The sequence below is a fragment of the Castor canadensis genome, chromosome 6, assembly GCF_047511655.1.
Source record: "Castor canadensis chromosome 6, mCasCan1.hap1v2, whole genome shotgun sequence".
NCBI classification, from domain to species: Eukaryota; Metazoa; Chordata; class Mammalia; order Rodentia; family Castoridae; genus Castor; species Castor canadensis.
This window is the reverse complement of record NC_133391.1, coordinates 141,816,989-141,834,699: the sequence shown is the minus strand read 5'-3', so window position 1 is coordinate 141,834,699 and position 17,711 is coordinate 141,816,989. Positions and strand designations below refer to the sequence as shown.

Below are 17,711 nucleotides of genomic sequence, written 5' to 3'. Positions count from 1 at the left end.
GCAGAGTAAATCAGCTCAGCACTAACAATTACAGTCAGGATATCCAGAGTTTGGCTGGACAGGGATGGATGCAGGTATCTCATGGACCAGAGGTGGACCTTGAAAAGAGAACTATATTTGGGTTGCCAGGGACTCTGCCTGAGAAATTGACTACCTGACCCCTCACATGGCATCAGTAGAGTGCAGGCAATGGTAAGAATCGAAAGTGATGAATCAAGTGATGAATCAGTTGTGCCAGGGACCAGTGTTTTAGATCCCAAATAGGGAGACCAACAATCAACAAAAACACCTCAAGAAACAGAGAACCAGCATTAAAACACCTAATGCCTCCTGGTTTACCATCACTAGACTCCAACTGTACTAATTGAGCAAGACCTCTTTTGGCTTCTGTCCTCTAGTTCTTGCTGCTCTGACTCTGATGAAGGGAGAGGTGGTTTGGGGAGGTGGAGAAGAGGAGTGAGGTGGAGGAATTTAGAAGTAAACCCTACCCCTTCCCCATTATAAGCACTGAGGAACCGTTATGATAAACTGAAGTCTGAATATTAGATTGTCCTATAATTTTTATTTTCTGAAAAAATGATTATTTGTTAATGGCTAAGAGTGATGAGTAAGTCTCTGAGTTGTGATTTCCCAGGGATAGGAAACATTGAGTTGACATGGCACAGAGGAAAGGTACAATGTTAAAAAAGAAAACAAATCCCACATAGGTTATAATTTAAAGAAATCTTAAAAGTTATATACTTCATGTGTTTGTTGAAAAGTCAGAAAAATATTCATACCCTCTTGTTCACGATTTTCTGGTTTGGCCACAGTTCCTTGGTATCTTTCCACTTTTTTGGATATGGTAATCAGGATAAAAGATTTTAAAACTATAGAACTATAGGAACAAGAAGTAGGAAAAAAGTAAAATTTTAAAACTGAAAGGAAGATACTTAATTACAACTTGGATGATCTAGGAAAGTTTAGTAGAAGAGTCTGGAAAAAATGTTGGGAAGATATTCCATAGGTATGCCGAGGAAAAAGAGGTGTGGAAGCTCAGATAGAACGTGTAGAATACTGTCCTCTTAAAATGTGGCTTAAAATGATTTTAATGCATGCATTGAATACATTTGATGTTTTTAGAAAGTCATCAGTCAAGATTTGAATTATATTCACCCCCTACTTTCACCTTCACTACCTTTAATTGTCAATAAAAGTAGGAAAATATAAATAAACATAAGATAATGGACACTGTCTATAATTTTATTACCAGAAATAAACTGTTATCCTTGTTAATTTCTTTCTAGATTAAATTTTAAGTACTCATTTGATTTTTCAAATAAAATGTAATCAAACTTTACATGCATTTTTGTAACCTATCAGATTCTCAATATTTAGGCTCCTGCTATTACATGAAAATGATTACAAAAGACCTCAGGGGTTTTTAAAGCATGGAGGGAGCCACCCACAGCACTAAGGAATAAGAGGAGAGTCACCACCTCCTGCCTACAGCAATGACGCAACTTCTGGTTACTCATTCCTGGAGTTCATTTCTCTTTTAACTCTTCAGCCATCAGCACGGCTTCTCCCCTCTAGGTGTCCTCATGGTACAGAAGTTACAGGGAAGAAGAATGGAGAAAGAGTTTAAGATGATGGGACCATCATTTAATGCCATGTAACTATATGGAAGATTTTTCAATTTGTTTATCAATGACATCTCTCATCCTTACTTGTCATTATAGAAATGACAAATGAGGTGTAGTTCTCATAATTACATCAATTTTACCTTAAAAACTGAATTTATTTTTAAGTTAGCAAGCAAAAATTGTATATATTTATATATGTCATATTTCATATGTATATGTTAGTGAATTGAGCTCATTAACTTATGTATTACCTCACATACTTGCATTTGTGCTAAGAATACTTAAAATCTGTTCTCAGGCTGGTAGAGTGGCTTATGTGGTAGAGTGACTGCCTAGCAAGTGTGAGGCACTGAGTTCAAACCCCAGTACTGCAAAAGAAAATCTATTCTCTTAGCAAATTTCAATAATAATAACAACACATTTTTATTAACTGTAATCACCATGTTTCACAATAGATCTCTTGGATTTATTCTTCCTATCTAACTGAAAATTTATATCCTTTAACCATCATCTACTCAACACTTCTCCCCCCACAATTCTCAGCCCTGCTAATTCCACTCTTGGCTTCTATGAGTCCAACACTGTTAGATTCTATTTACAAATGAGGTATTCTATGGTATTTATCTTTTTTTTTTATCTTTACTCATCCCATGAGAAACAAATGGGTGGTACATAAAGTGAGAAAGAAGGAAAGGTCACTAATAATGTGGATCCTGGAGGTCATCACTGTTGCCATATCGTCTTTCCTATCATGTTTTTTCTTTTATAAAAAAGGCATTCCAGCTGGCCTGCAAACTCAAATGTCTTCTGCATAGTTCAGATTAAAGCAAAGATACAATTTTCTGTCCTGTTTTTTCAACTACATTATAACACAATTATTTTCCCATGTGATAATGACATCTTCTTTTTTTTTTCTTTTATTATTCATATGTGCATACAAGGCTTGGGTCATTTCTCCCCCCTGCCCCCACCCCCTCCCTTACCACCCACTCCGCCCCCTCCCTCTCCCTCCCACCCCCTCAATACCCAGCAGAAACTATTTTGCCCTTATCTCTAATTTTGTTGTAGAGAGAGTATAAGCAAATGAGGTATTCTATGGTATTTATCTTTTTTGTGCTTGTCTTATTTCATTTAACATAATGCCTCTGTGTCTGTATTGTTGCACATGACAAGTTTTCCTTTTTAAAGGGAGAATAGTATCCCACTGTGTGTATATTCTCTCCTCTTTGCAGTGCTGGAGATCAAATCATGTTAGGCAAGCATTCTACCATGGAGCTATACCATATCCCCTTGTTTCACATTTTATTTATACTTTCATCAAATGATCAATACTTAGGTTGATTTCGTATCTTAACTTTTGGAAACAATACTGCACTGACCATGGGACAGCAATACCTCTTCAATATATGGATTTCCTCTGGATACATAGCTGGTTACATTGCTGGAGCATATGGTACTTCTATTTTTAACTTTTTGAAGAAGCTTCAAGCTTCTACTTAAAATGGATTCTTAAGAAAAAAGCAGAATCACTTAGTCTTTTACTCTTTTCATCCCTTATACTTCCAGCCCACAAATCCAGACTTATATAGATGTATGTATTGGTTTTCAAGTCATTAAAGAATTAAAAGCTAAAATAATGCTTTTCTTCTCCAGGAAATAAGCTTACTCATTTTGGTGGGATTTATAGGAGAGTTTCAAGTTTTTACAAGGTAAGGATGGTTTATTTTTGGATTTTTTGTGGAAATTTAAAAAATATTTTAGGAAATTCTTTAGTATAATTTCATTTTTACATTGCAGCTTGAGCGTTTATCTGTCCACAGTTTTGTCTTTCCGTATATTTAGAAAAAGGAGCAACAAAAATGTGCTTTATTCTTATTCTTATTTTACTTTAGTTTTTCCTTGTCAGGAAGAAACTTAAAGACTAAAATACGTCAAGGTCTTACTCCCAGCACCGTGGTTTTCCCTGTAATTTAGAGAATTGAACAGACCTACAAATCCTACAGCACCGTTTGATCTTTAAGTGTAATCCTTCTAAAAACTTGCCCTGGACTTTAAAGGTTGAGAGTTATTATTTTTTTTTACAAAATAGTTTTAATGTGCTCGTGAGTTCTGGGGAAAAAAAACCCATTTACTCTTGACTTCATTTTGTTCTCACCGTCAGATTGATGGGAACAGGTCAGCTCACCTGATGGAACTATCAGAATATGTGTTGGGGGCTGTGCTAAGACCTGGGGATTCACATAGGGAGACCTGGCACTGAGGGACTACCTGATGATTCAGATGCTGAGGCAGTTACAGTGATGCTCTGCACAGGGAGCTGAAGGGCATGCAGGAAAGACGACCAAGCAAGCTTCCCTTCTTAGGCCTCAGTGTTTGTGGGAAGGCTGCTGCTTCTCCCCAGGGTACAAAGTGGACAAATAACAAGAAGTTCAGATTGTTTAGGGGTCAAAAATCCAAGTGTTTGGATTATTGGTGTCATATGCAAACCAGTCATGAAGGTAGGTTCCAAAAATCCCTGGAGGCACACATTCTGCAGAATTGCCTCATTACTTTTGGGTGATCTGACAGTTTTAAGATATTCAAGAATCACTTTGACTCCAGATGTCTCCCAGTTTAGGACTGTGCTGGGAATCCAGAAATCCAGATTTACCTTTTTAATAAGTCTTTCCTAATCTCCTAGGACTGACCTAGTGTGTTCTTCCACAGCCCGAGCTGAGTTAGCTCTTCATTTCCCTCTTCGGAGTGGAATTGTTTGCAACCAAGATTGCCCCACTTGGTTGTGTACTTGAGAAACAGTCTAAGAGAACAAGGGAAACACGTAAATATAAATTACTGTCCATTAAGCCTCTGGTAGTTTTTAAGTTTCTTCCTTCTCATAGGGGCTTATTAGAACTTCTTGTCTCTCAGTTGTTTTTGTATCATTCATCAACTCATCGTTCAGAATCTCTTCAAAGGCAAAACACCTTCCTTCTGTATGTTCTCACCTGCCCTCCCTTCTCTGAACCCTCCTCCAACCATATTTCCATAACACATTGTATTCTAACATGTTATGAAATCTATCAAATTAAATATATTGTATTATGATTATTGGTTTATCTATCTTTCTCTATGCTTTCTTCTGTCAATAATCTATGGCCTGTTGCTTTATTTGTACAACTCTAGTGTCTTAATAGTACCTTGTACATAATAATTGTATAATAGATGCTAATCTCCAATAAAACAGTTTGAGGACACTTCTAGTATCTCTTAGGAAAACATTTTTGAAGCATTTCTTCTTTTTCATCAGCATATAATAATCATACAAAATAGTAGGCTTCATTGTGAGATTCTTCCTCTTTTTCTTTATTTAGATAGGGTCTTGCTCTGTAGCCCACACTGGTTTTGAAATTGCGATCTTCCTGCCTCTGCCTCCTAAGTGCTGGGATTACAGGCATGCACCACGACACCCAGCTTTCATTGTGACATTTGCATGCATGCATATAATGTACTTTATTGAAAAATTTTTGGACTACTTTTGACTGTTCATTGTGTTCCCTTGCTTATCTTTCCACCTACTTCATAACCAACAATTTGACACTGTGACAGTGCCTCCTTTCCAGTCAATTGCCAGTGGGATTCCTATGGCCCTTGGTCGGAATGCAGTGGCTGTACCAAGACTCAGGTAGGACCACACAAAATTTTGTGTTTGATTACTTATATGTAGTATTAGGTTTTCAATGTTCATTAACTAGTGTTAATATTTAACAATTAATTTAATAATTCTGGGGGGAGAAAAATATGACTTGTTTACAATTAATACAGGAAGAAAGAAATTTCTGCAAAATCATTTTTTTCTTGAAAAACTTTTCTAAAGTTTACCTTCAACTAGAAAGATACATAGGCTAAAATTTAAAGGCAATTCAGTAACTATTAAAGAGATAGGAATAATAAGAGATGGAATTCAAAATCGTTTTCTTATTCACTGGGTATGACTTCTCATTTAAACATTCACTAGAAAATAGCAAAATGACTGTTTGTTTTACTTCACAAGTGGTGAACAACCATAAAAAAACCAAACATTTTGCAGTGTTCTAAATTTTACCTCCTATGTAATACAAGTAAAATACGTCAGTTGACCTGAATATTATACAATACTTCTAAAATATGTTTTTTCCTTTATAATATAAAATATAAGGAAAAAAAACAATACTCATAATTCTACTATTTAAAAGAAACACATATGCCAGCACTTTGGTATTTATTTTTTCAACTTTCTTTCTGTGTGCTTATACTCTTTAAAAGTAAGATTGTTTAACCATAGCTTTGTATTATATTATTTTAGTCTAACATAATTTCATACTGATTGTATGAACTTATAGCATCTGCATTATATTCCATTTTATGACTACATCTATCTAATCTATACACTTTTATGGTTTATCATTCTTTTGTTATTACATTATTATTGTAGTGGGGATACATTGTGACATTTACAAAATCTCTTGTATCATAGTTAAATTACTCCTCCATCATTGTTCTTTATCCTCCCCTCTCCCATTCCTGGAATAGTTTCAACAGGTCTCATTTTTCCATTTTCATACATGACTACATAATATTTCCACTACATTCATCCTCCTTCACCCTTTCCTTATATCTTCCCCCCTTCCTCTAGTACCAACCACCAAACAGGACCTGTTTTACCTTCCTGTTCTCTGTTTTTGAAAAAAGACATTTTTGTTTTTTTAAGATAGATCTAGCTGTGACATTTCCATGCATATATGTATTATAACCTGAATTGGTTCATGCCCTCTTTTTTTCTCCTTTTTACCTTATTCCCCTTCTTATGGTGACTTCAACAGACTTAAAAATTCGATATTCATTCTTATAATTTATACACTTTTGATTATTTGATATTTAGGTTGTTTCCACTCTTTATCAAACAAAAATTTTAATGAACATTTAAACATTATTTTATTTTATTTTTGAATTAGCATACATCAATAACATGAGGGGATTTCATTGTGATAATTTAACACATGCATACAGTATACCTTGAACAAGTTCACCACTTCCTTTATATTCCCATTCTCCTCCTCCCTTCTTTTTCATACAGAGTATGGTAGGTTTCATTATGCTGTCTTCATATGCATATATATAGTATACTTCTGTCCTCTTCACCTCTCAGTATCCTTTTCTTTTCCCCTCCCCCTTCGTGCTGATTCTCCTAGCCATTCTCCCATATACATTTATGTCCCATTATTATTATTATTATCATTATTATTTTAAGTCTAGGTTTCACAAATGAAACCTAGGGAGAACATATGATATTTGACCTTTTGAGCTTGGCTTATCTTACTTGGCCTCATCATTTCTTGTTTCATCCACTTTCTTACAAGTGACAAAGCTTCAGTTTTCTTTATGACTGGTATAATATTCCACTATATATATATATATATGTATATATATATATAACATTTTCTTTATCCATTCATCGATTGTTGGGCATAATGAACATTTTTATATGTAGATTTCTGTTCTCTTTTCTCACAGTTTTGACAATGAATTCCTAAAAATATAATGCTTGTTTTTATTTTAAAAGTTCTGAGCATTTTAATGGTTAAATATTTTGAAATGGTTCAGTTTGGATAAAATATATGATTTACATCATTTTAAATTGTTAAATTCATTTTAAAATAACAGAACTATATTATAGAAGATAATTCCTGTTTTGAGGTATCATTATTATCAGCATTTTTTTTCAATTTTTCCTACTGGGGACCAAACCCTGGGTCTTGCATATGCTATGTAAGTGAACTACTGCTTACCTACTCCTACACCTAGTTCTTTCATCATACTTTTTCAAGTGTTTATTTATTATCTACATGAGTGCTATTTTCAAAACAATTTGTACAAATGAAGAATTTGGCTTCCAGCAAATACAATAGATGACAGCTCTGATAACAGGTACCAAGGTACCTGAACAATGAGGCAAAACCCAAAGAAACCTTTAGCTAATAAAACATTCTATAATTTAAAAGAATTATAAATAAAAGTAGGCAGAGGGTATTTTTCATGGGAGTAATGTTTCTTTTGAGTGAAGGTCATCATGCAATGAATACATCCACAGATTACAAAGCAAAATTTTTCTTCAGAAATAGGAAGGTGAAAATCGAAAAGAGGTCATAGGCTCAAGATCTGACAGGTGAGAATGAGACTGTTGAGAGTGAGCAGGCATCATGACACCTTGGTCATATGCAGAGCAAAAAACATTCCTTATTAAAAACAATGTGCTTTGTTTGCAATCCCAGAAGAAGACACACTGATAAATCATACAGGTGTCATTTAAAAACAGAAACAGAAACTAAAAACATTATCAAGAAACTTTACTAGATTCTATTTCTCATTCGAAATTTCTCTGCTTAAATGCAATGAAAAAGCCAGGCTTCAGCTGACTCAAACTACATTACTGTGATGACTTATCCCAAGGTGTCCCCATTTCTAACCCAATTTAGATAGATGAGTAAGTTCAAAATTGGTTTGTATACCTACTCTTCCCTGTTGATTTTTGCTCAAGGTTTACATCTTTTAGAAATGAGATTTGGTTTGTTTTTATTAATGGAGAAGGCATGAGGGCTGGAAGAGGCTTAAAAGATGCACCTTTGGTTACCAATAGAGAGGAAAAGAGTTTTGTAGATCTTTATTTTTGTTTTAACATTAGACATAGCCTTCATATTGAATAAGGACTAGGTGAATTTTAGGACAAATAGGTTGCAAGTTTCTTGTTTAGCTTGATGATTTCCCCAATTTTCCTCTTTTCCCTGGAGGTATGTTTTTTGAATATTTCCCATTTCAAAGGTCAGTGTTTTTTGATATTTAGAAAAATTCCATTGTAAATGTAGCTTCACCCTAGGACTGCTTAAACTCTGTTTGGAAACTTGATCTCAATATTAGTAGATTTCTCTCTGGATTCTTTTTCCTTGTCTCACCATCTTTAAGAAGGCCCAAGACTCAGATCAAATCAATTGCCACCACTTTTCCTAAGGCTTCCCTAGTTCCACTTCATCTCAGTCTCCATTCTTAGGACCTTTACCTTCCTTCCAGCAAAATTCATTTCACCATTTCTAATTAGCCATTGTTATATACAATAGCGTTGGACAAAACATTAATCATTTTACATTGTAATTTATTTGCTTATGTGTCTACCCTGTTAAGCTTCACTCTTTCATGTTACTTTTTCTAAGACTCACTAAAAAGGTTTTCTTTTCACTTAAGACTGAAAGTAATTATATAGCTGGGAACTGTTTGTAAATAGTAACCCACTGTCACTGAACTTGAGGACAAGAGGGCCTATGGATTCACTGATTTTGTAGGTTTTTCTTCTGCAGAACACCAGAACATTTTCCTGGACATTGTTTCTCAAATTGTATAACTCCTCTCAGATTTTATTACTCAAGAAAAGTGGAAATAACAAAATAAAAAAAAGACTATCCCAGGAAGGGGGAAAGGAGAGGGTACAGGGTGGGGGCGGTGTCACACACACTGTGCACTATGTTGTCATCCGTGTATGTACACGAAGCCCAGCAAACACTGTTTGAGAAAGGGGAGGGGAAGTCAAGGGAATATGGTTACTAAAAGTACACTATATGCATTTATGGAATTATCACAATGAACCCTCTTGTACACTTAGTGCATGGTGATAAAAATAGTTTTTAAAAGACCCTGTTTTGTGTTTAGACACGCAGACGATCAATTGCTGTTTATGGGCAGTATGGGGGCCAACCTTGTGTTGGAAGTCCTTTTGAAACACAATCGTGTGAACCTACACGAGGGTGTCCGACAGAAGAGGGCTGTGGAGAACGTTTCAGGTGTTTTTCAGGTAATTTGCTTTCCAGAGTCGCAGTGTGCAGACTGTAAATTCAAATGCTACTTGTTTAACTTGCTCAATACATACTTGTTGAATTTTACATTGGCCTGTAAGTTAATTTTCCCCAAAGATTAGTAGGATTTTATTTTATTTTTTTGGTATATGAATCACATACTCAGATAGCATTCTTTCAAATGTGAGGGAGGTATCTGGTTATAAAGGTGGGAGTATTCTTTGGCCTTTTATTAGCATTATAGCTATTTATAGCCCTGAATAGTCCTGGACATTGCATTTTTGTTGAGGATGCCAACACTCTGGTGTATATATGAGATTGAGCAAAAACAATTTCCTACCCACATTACTATGTTACAAGAAAAGTAACTACTAGTTTATCAAAGAGCAACACAATTCACCCCTATGGATGGGGGTGACAGAAACATAGTTTGGCATTTCATATTATTTGACTGATTTTCTATGCTGCATTTATGCAGTCAGATTGAATAACTTTTAGTAAACTTTCATTATTCTCATTATGATTCAAATATAGTGATTTAGAAGTGAGATACATATATTTTCTCTCAAATACAAAATTTTTATGAGTAGAATAGTATATAAGAGTCTATGCATTAGGTTTGTTCTTCAGTAAAACCTGTCAGACTTTTATTTTAGTTTCAAAATCCAAATCAGATGATAGCTGCTTTGGGAAGATTTTCCTAACTCCCTAACTGCTAAAAGTAATTAACAAATCACTCTGTGTGCTGTCTGTGTAATTTGCACTGTCTGCAATCTAGATTATTTCTTGGTAGACTCTAAACTCCTTGAAGGCATGGGTTATGTTTCTTTTATTTTTTCATGTGCAGTGCCTGATACATAGATAGACTTTCAACAAATGTTTGCTGTATTGCACTGCATGATAGTGTAGTGGGCTACATAGCTATATTATAAGGACATTTGCGCACGAGGCATCTTATGGGAACACAGAGAAAGAAAATCTATGGTCTGTGAGACAGGGATGGTTTTCAAGAAGGGATAATATTGAACTTGTCTCTTGAAGGTCAAATAGGAGAGAGATAGAGAAAACCCTTTTAAACAGAATTATAAGTGTAATTTCACTAGAGATGACAGAAAACATGGGTTTTTACTCATCCAAATGGCCCTGTATGACTAGGGCATAGAAGTCTAGTAGGAGAATGGCTGGACATGATGGAGGGGAGGTAGGCAGGGGCTAGATAATTTGGTACCCTCCAGAGCTCCCTTGGCACACTGAGCTTATGGCTATCATAAGTTGCTGATTGATAATGATTTATGTCTTCACAGACATATTAGATTTAACAGCATATGAAAAGGTAGGTAAGGATCATTTGTATTCATATTTGTACCTCAATACTAGGTAGATGGTTTTGAACAGAGTAGATGCTAAAGAAATGCTGAGTTTTAACCTTTTGACCCAGCCCCCATGCTCTCAAAAGTTACAAATCTGAACCACCAAGGAAAGCACATTTTTGCACCTTGGCTAACTAATGCTTACAGAGAGTTAGTAAAAAGTAGATGGGAAGATCAATCTTTCAAGTTAGCGTTGTACAGATTTTGAAGGATTTAGGCAAAACTGCTTGATGACTGTAGGTGAGCTTGGAATTTTGAATTCAGGTTCTATTTTCAAGGGAGAGTTCTTTCTTTTTTTTTTTTTTTGTTCATTTATTCATATGTGCATACATTGTTTGGGCCATTTCAGGAAGAGTTATTTCTGTGTGCTGCAAAATAGAGATTAAAATAAAAACTAGTCCTTTCTAAGACATGCTGAGGACTTAGCTCAAACTCACATTAGTGTATCAGTGCAGTGCTAGGGATAAGGTAGAAATTGTTTTTATCCCAGATTTCCTTTCTTCCCTCTTCCTCTTTTGTATTTGCATGGGGGCTTTTCTTGTGTTCAGGTCAGTGCATCAGCAAATCATTGGTTTGCAATGGGGATTCCGACTGTGAAGAAGATGGTGCTGATGAAGACAGATGTGAGGAGGCAGAGAGCAGACCTTCCTGTGACATTGATAAACCTCCTCCCAACATAGAACTTACTGGCAACGGGTGAGGTGCTGAGCAGCCTCTTGAGTATGGAGTTTGTTAATGGGTTGTAGTTTTTAATTTTGTTTTGTTTTATTTTATAGTTTGGTGAGTCTAATAACAAATCACCTAATATTTCAAAACTCTTCATTGGCTTAAAGCCCTTTGCTGACCTTTGTCACCTGTGGGAATTGGAGACAACAGTGGAGGAGAGAGAGGAAGAAGAGGAGGGAGGGAGAAAGAGAGGAGAGAGAGAGAGAGAGAGAGAGAGAGAGAGAGAGAGAGAGAGAGAGAAGATACTAATTTGATAAGAGGCTGTTCAAGAGGATACAATGAGGGAGAGAAGAGAGGACAGATATCCTGGCTGAAAAGTGATTGCCTAAACTTAGAGAGATTGAAAAAACCCCATTTCCTTTTAAAAGGAATTCTGAGGAAATTTTAGAAGTTGTGTTACTTAAGTTAAGGTTTTAGTTTAGAATTAAATCAATTTTAGGGTGTTGCTTTCCAAAGTAGTTTATTTAAAGTCACGGATGTGATTTGCCTATAATATTTAAAAAATTTTAACAGAGAAGCACGGTAAAGTTACTTCAAGGAGTATTGTGCATAATAAGAAACAATCAGTTGAAAATTCATTGTAGAAAGCTCTCTCTCCTCCAGAGTAACCTTAATTGTATTGGTTTTATCTATGGATTCAATTCAAAACCAGCTGTTGCTATAGATACAACAGGCCTGCACATTTCCCTAATACATTCTTAGGCTGAATGGATATTGCATTTCCCTAGCTATTAGTGTTAGCTATTGCACCAAGCTGGGGAAGTTGGATGATGTATGGTGTGCATTAGGGTGCTGTTCTCTTTATTTGTTCTCTCTCAAAGAAGTGCTTAATTGTAAAGTATTTTAAGAATTTCTAGAATCTCTTAATGTTTTTCAGCAAGTAGTGTTTCTTCTTTTAAACCACCTTTCTTTTTCCCCTCTTCTTCCTCCTCCTCCTTCCACCTTCTCTTCTTTCTTCTAACAGTTACAATGCACTCACTGACCAGTTTACGAACAAAGTTATCAACACCAAAAGTTTTGGTGGTCAATGCAGAAAAGTGTTCAGTGGAGATGGAAAAGATTTCTACAGACTGAGTGGAAATATCCTCTCCTATACATTCCAGGTACCCAATTGCATCAATTTAATTGATTTCTAATTTGTGTATTAAAGTTTTGTATTTGTTGAGAATTTATTTACTAATATGTGGTCAGTTTTAAGAAATGTTTTATGTGTGTTTAAAAAGAATGCACCTTCTTCAGTTCTTGGGTATAAAGCAATGATACTTTTAACCAATGTAATCCAAGCTGATGGGTTTGTTGTTGTTGTTTTTTGTTTATTTTGGTGGGTCAGGGTTTGAGCTCAGAGCTTTGTGCTTGCAAAGCAAGTGTCCTGCCACTTCAGTCAGCATTTCAGTCCAAGCTAATTTTTTAAAAATATGGTGCAAATACTGTGTACACATGTGTGTAAATGGAAAAACAAGACCTGTTGAAATGATTCCAGGAATGGGGGGAGAGGGGATAAAGGAGAATGATGGAAAGGGTGAATTCATCTATGATATATTGTAAGAATTTTTTAAAATGCTGTCATGTACCCACATCACAACAATAAAAAAAATAGAAAAAAAGGACTATATTTGTTGTACAGATAAGATTCATTGTGACAATTGTAAATAGCCTTACACTGTACATTGATTAGATTCATCCCCTATCAATCTCCCTCTTACCCCCTCCCCTATTTGTAAAACAATTTCAACAGGTTTCATTTTGTACTTTCGTAAGTATACAAAGTACATTGATCATATTCATCCTCCTTCACTCTCTCCCTTCCCACTGCTACCTACTCTCTGAACAGGACTTGTTTTATATTCCTGTCCTTCATTTTTTAAGTGTATATTAATTGTTCAAAGTGGTTTCACCATGGTATTTTGCATATGCATATATTGTATTTTAATCAGACTAACCCCTCTCTTAGTCAAAATTAAAGTTTTGAGATTTATTCATGATAATGAAAATGGTATATTTATTGCTGTTTCCAATTTTTTCTTGTGAAAATGCTTCATACATTTCTATGCATGAGTCCCACACAAATGAGTTAAAGTTTCTTTAGGGCATAGACCTGCAACTCAAATTGCTGCTTTCTAGCATGCGTACATACTAAACTTTACTAAGTAAAGTTTCCAAAGTGGCTGCATTAACTTATACTCCCACCAGCAGTGTGCAAGAATGACCTTGTCTCCATATTCTTGCCTAACTTTATAACTTTGCTTATGATTTCAAGGTCTCCTTTGGCTCCAGGCTTGTGTTCTCAAATTCTCTTTCTGTCATAAGAACCTAAACACATCCTGTTGCTTGATATTAACTCATACAAAATAATTGTGGCTTTAGGAGTCTTTCCTGAGGATTTTGGGGGATGGAAGAAAGACTTTCAATTACAGTATTCCATACACATTCTGGCCATCCAAATTGGCACCCTTCATCTTAAAACACCTTCTACACCCTCAACAGTGTAATGTTTCTGGTCTTGTTTTGTTTTAGCCTTTTTCTTGTCTTCCTCTTCCAAGATCCCCTTTCTCATTCCCTTTTCTCTTTTTAACCAATAACTCCTCACAATTCCAGTTCAACTGTCCTTGCTTATTATTCTCAAATTTGTAAGTTCAAACTACTAGGATATTCAGATAGAAATAGAAATGTCTTTTGCTTACTTAGATTAGGCCTCCACAGAAAGTAGCTTTGTTTATAAATAGCAAAGCCACCATCCAACTTAGTAGAATCAGTTACACTTAAGAGCTATTGAATCATGAAAATGAAATGTAAAACTGATCTAAAAAGTAACTGTAGCTACCAGGTTTTTGAATATCTACTGTGGCATCTGCTGTGTTATAGCCAATTGCGATAGGTTTAATTCTTACAATATCCTTAGAAGGTAAGTAGCATTTTTCTATTTTATAAACATAGAACTTGAGGTTCAGAGAATTTTAGCCAATTAATTCTACATCATCAAGTTAGGAAGTGGTACAGTTGGATCCACTGTTAGATTTCACAGCCCTTTATTTTTCTATCACATTTTACTCTACTCATATATTGCAGTTAATTTCTTTTTCAAGTCTAAATTCTGCATGGTGAATAATATGTATTGTAATTTAACCTTAAGCTAAAGGGAGAATGTGAGTTAGGTGTATGTACATAATTATTTTTCTTCTTCTATTCCTGGGAGGATATATTGCTAATTCTTTCATAATTGCAAAGGAAGGATTACATGTAAATTTTCTAAAGGGTCAAATTTAGAAAGTAACAGAGCAGATGAAATAATAAAGAAGAATGTTTCCAACTTAGTTGAAGGTAGACATACTGGAAGTCTGAAGCTTCTGAAAAAGAGAATAAGTTAATAACAGCATGATCCTAGCATTCATTTTCTCCAGTAGGGCTTGCTTTTGGATTGACATCTGAAATGTCTTTCCAGTCACCGATGTGAAGGTGTTTGTCAGAAGCAGAGGGAAATTATAGCCTGTTATTGAGTGAAGAATGGCAATGTTTTGAAGATCTAGCCTGAGGGAAGTGAGGTGGGAGCAATAGGCAGAGAGTTAATCACCCAAGTGCTCAACCCAGATGTGATATGGAGATGGGGAATGTTCTGTGTGGATAATTCAAATAAGTTGATTCAGGGTCCACCGGGTGGTCAGTTCTTTGCAAGGTGGAAGATGAGGTTTAGCTTATTGAAATATCAATATTAGTAAATATGCATGACAATGAATCAATCTTACTAATAATCTCTGTGTTGATGACCAGGATTATGTTTTTTCTAGGGTGAACTTGGTTTCTTCTTGAATTCACCTCTTACTCTGTCATGCATACTTTGTACATACTCATTCTTTTCACACTTAAGCATTTTTCTGCTCCTTTAGCCTGGGAGATGACTGAGAGTGTTATATTCATTCTTAGCATGTGATGAGTTGCTGATGGGAGTGAGTTAAAGACCAGGTTGGATAAACTTCATGAATTCTTATATATATAAGATTTTTTTTTTCAGTACTGTGGTTTCAGCTCAGGGTCTTGCACTTGCTAGGCAGATGCTCTATCACTTGAGTTACAACCCCAGCCCAATTCTCCTGTAATTTGGTGGTGAATGTACTTCATGATATTTTTGGACAGAGATCCTAGATGTACATCAAATGAATAATAAAAGGACAATTTAAATTAGCTTAATTAATTAATTTTAATTAATATTATTTTTTCCTGTACCCTACTTTCTCTACTGATATGAAGACTAGATACCTGAGATTTTTAAATCTACTCTTTAGGAATAATTTAAATAGCTCACATGCACATGTACTTATATACTAAGCACTGTTGAAAGAGCTGCACATGTGTCTTTTTCCTTATACAAGTTGAATATCCCTAATCTGAAAATGTTAAGTTCAAAATGCTTCAAACATTGAAAATTTTGGAGCACTGACATGAAGCCACAAATGTTAAGTTCCGTACCATGAAACTTTATTTCGTACATAAAAATATTTGAAATACTATATAAAATTACCTTTAGGTTATGTGTGTAAGATGTATGAGAAACACAATATATTTTGTGTTCAGACATGTCCCATCCCCAACATATCTCATTATATAGATGCAAATATTCCAAAATCCAAAACAGTCTGGCTCTAAACAATTCTAATGAATTATAGCTCATCCTGTAATAATCAAAGGAGGCAGGTACTGTCATATGTACCTTGTTTCATAGATGACCAAACAGACAAAAATAATTCAAGATAGCTGGCCCATGGTCATAGGCATAGATGACAGAATTGGTATTTGGACCCTAAGAGAGTCTGACTCCTACACTATACTGGCAGGATATATAGCCATGTGTTTTTATCCTCTGTGTGTGTACTATTAATATCTTCACTACTCTCACACACCTTTATGTCTGCTCTATTTATAATGAGTATGAAAGACAGGAGAAAGAGAGAAAATAAATAAGAGGGATGGTGGACACTTCTGAGTAACCGACAGAAGTTCAGACTGGTTGATATGCAGAGTTAAGTGTGAAGAATTGCAATAAATGAGGTTATGAGGGATCAGGAAAGTTGAAAAGAAAAGAGACATTTTGAGTCAGTTAAGCAATTTGGATTCAAAAAGAGCCAGTGGAGAGTTTAAGAAGGGAATTCTATGATGTCACTCTTTGTTCATTGCTGCCTAGTGCATGCTAGGCAAGTGCTCTATCACTGAGCTACATCCCTAGCCTTAGGGTGTTACTTCTGAAGAATGGAGAATGGACTGGAGGGTGGCAGACCTGAGGAAAGAAACCTGTTGTATTCATCCCAAAAGGAAGTGATGGTGACTTGTGGAGCCCAGATGAAAAGAGTGGTTGAAGATGGTGGAGAGTGAACAGTCAGAGATATGAAAGGGCTTCTGACAAAGGAGAAATGGCTTGAGAAAGATACAGGCTACTGAGATGGGTAAGGTAGATTTGTAGGGAGAAGATCCCAATGGGGAGGAGAACCATGCAGCTTAAGCTGAAACAGAAAGGAAATGAAAAATAGAAAGTACCAATAGGGAGAGAAGTGAGAATAAGTTGAAGGGCATGTCTCTATGAAATTAAATAATAGATATGGCAAAAATGCAGTGAGAGTCAAAAAACCAAAAGATGTCAGCAAGCTGGATGTTCGAATTTGTGATTTCAAAAATGAATCAGTCTGAGAGAATCCAGGATCTAAGCTGGAGGAAGATGAGTATTAACTATGGGAGAGGTAATCAGATCACACTACCTTAAAAAAAGATGATTCCTGCAGCTATGTATAGGGAGTGAGGCAATACTGAATTAAAGCAGCTAAAATGCTTAGTTACATAAATCAGGAATCAAGTATTTGAATTGTGGATCTGAAATAGGAGAATTCAAGCCCCAGTACTGCAAAACAAAAGACATTCTGATAAAAGTTATTAAAATCCATCTTTTCTTATTTTCTTGCATGTTTTTTGTATTCATGCAATAATTTTCAACATAGAGTAAAATCATATAATGCATTCTGGCATTTTGGTTTAATTTGTTTTAGTCTCTTTTTTGAATGTGTGTATACTTATACATGATTTCACCATTTACACCTCCTTTCTCATTTATTGCAACAACATGAATATTTTTGTCTTCACAGCATCCTTTAGGA

The 17,711-nt window shown here is 35.3% G+C and overlaps 1 protein-coding gene across 2 annotated transcripts in view; it reads left to right on the top strand.

Moving 5' to 3' along the window:
* The window catches only part of C7 (complement C7), a 62,109-nt gene that overhangs the window by 3,028 nt on the left and 41,370 nt on the right, over positions 1 to 17,711 (top strand). For both annotated transcript variants that reach the window (XM_074077550.1, XM_074077549.1), the window contains exons 2-6: positions 3,279 to 3,334; positions 5,211 to 5,286; positions 9,339 to 9,480; positions 11,400 to 11,547; positions 12,542 to 12,680. In XM_074077550.1, coding sequence (XP_073933651.1) covers positions 3,279 to 3,334; positions 5,211 to 5,286; positions 9,339 to 9,480; positions 11,400 to 11,547; positions 12,542 to 12,680 — 561 coding nt within the window. The remainder of the gene's footprint in view (positions 1 to 3,278; positions 3,335 to 5,210; positions 5,287 to 9,338; positions 9,481 to 11,399; positions 11,548 to 12,541; positions 12,681 to 17,711) is intronic.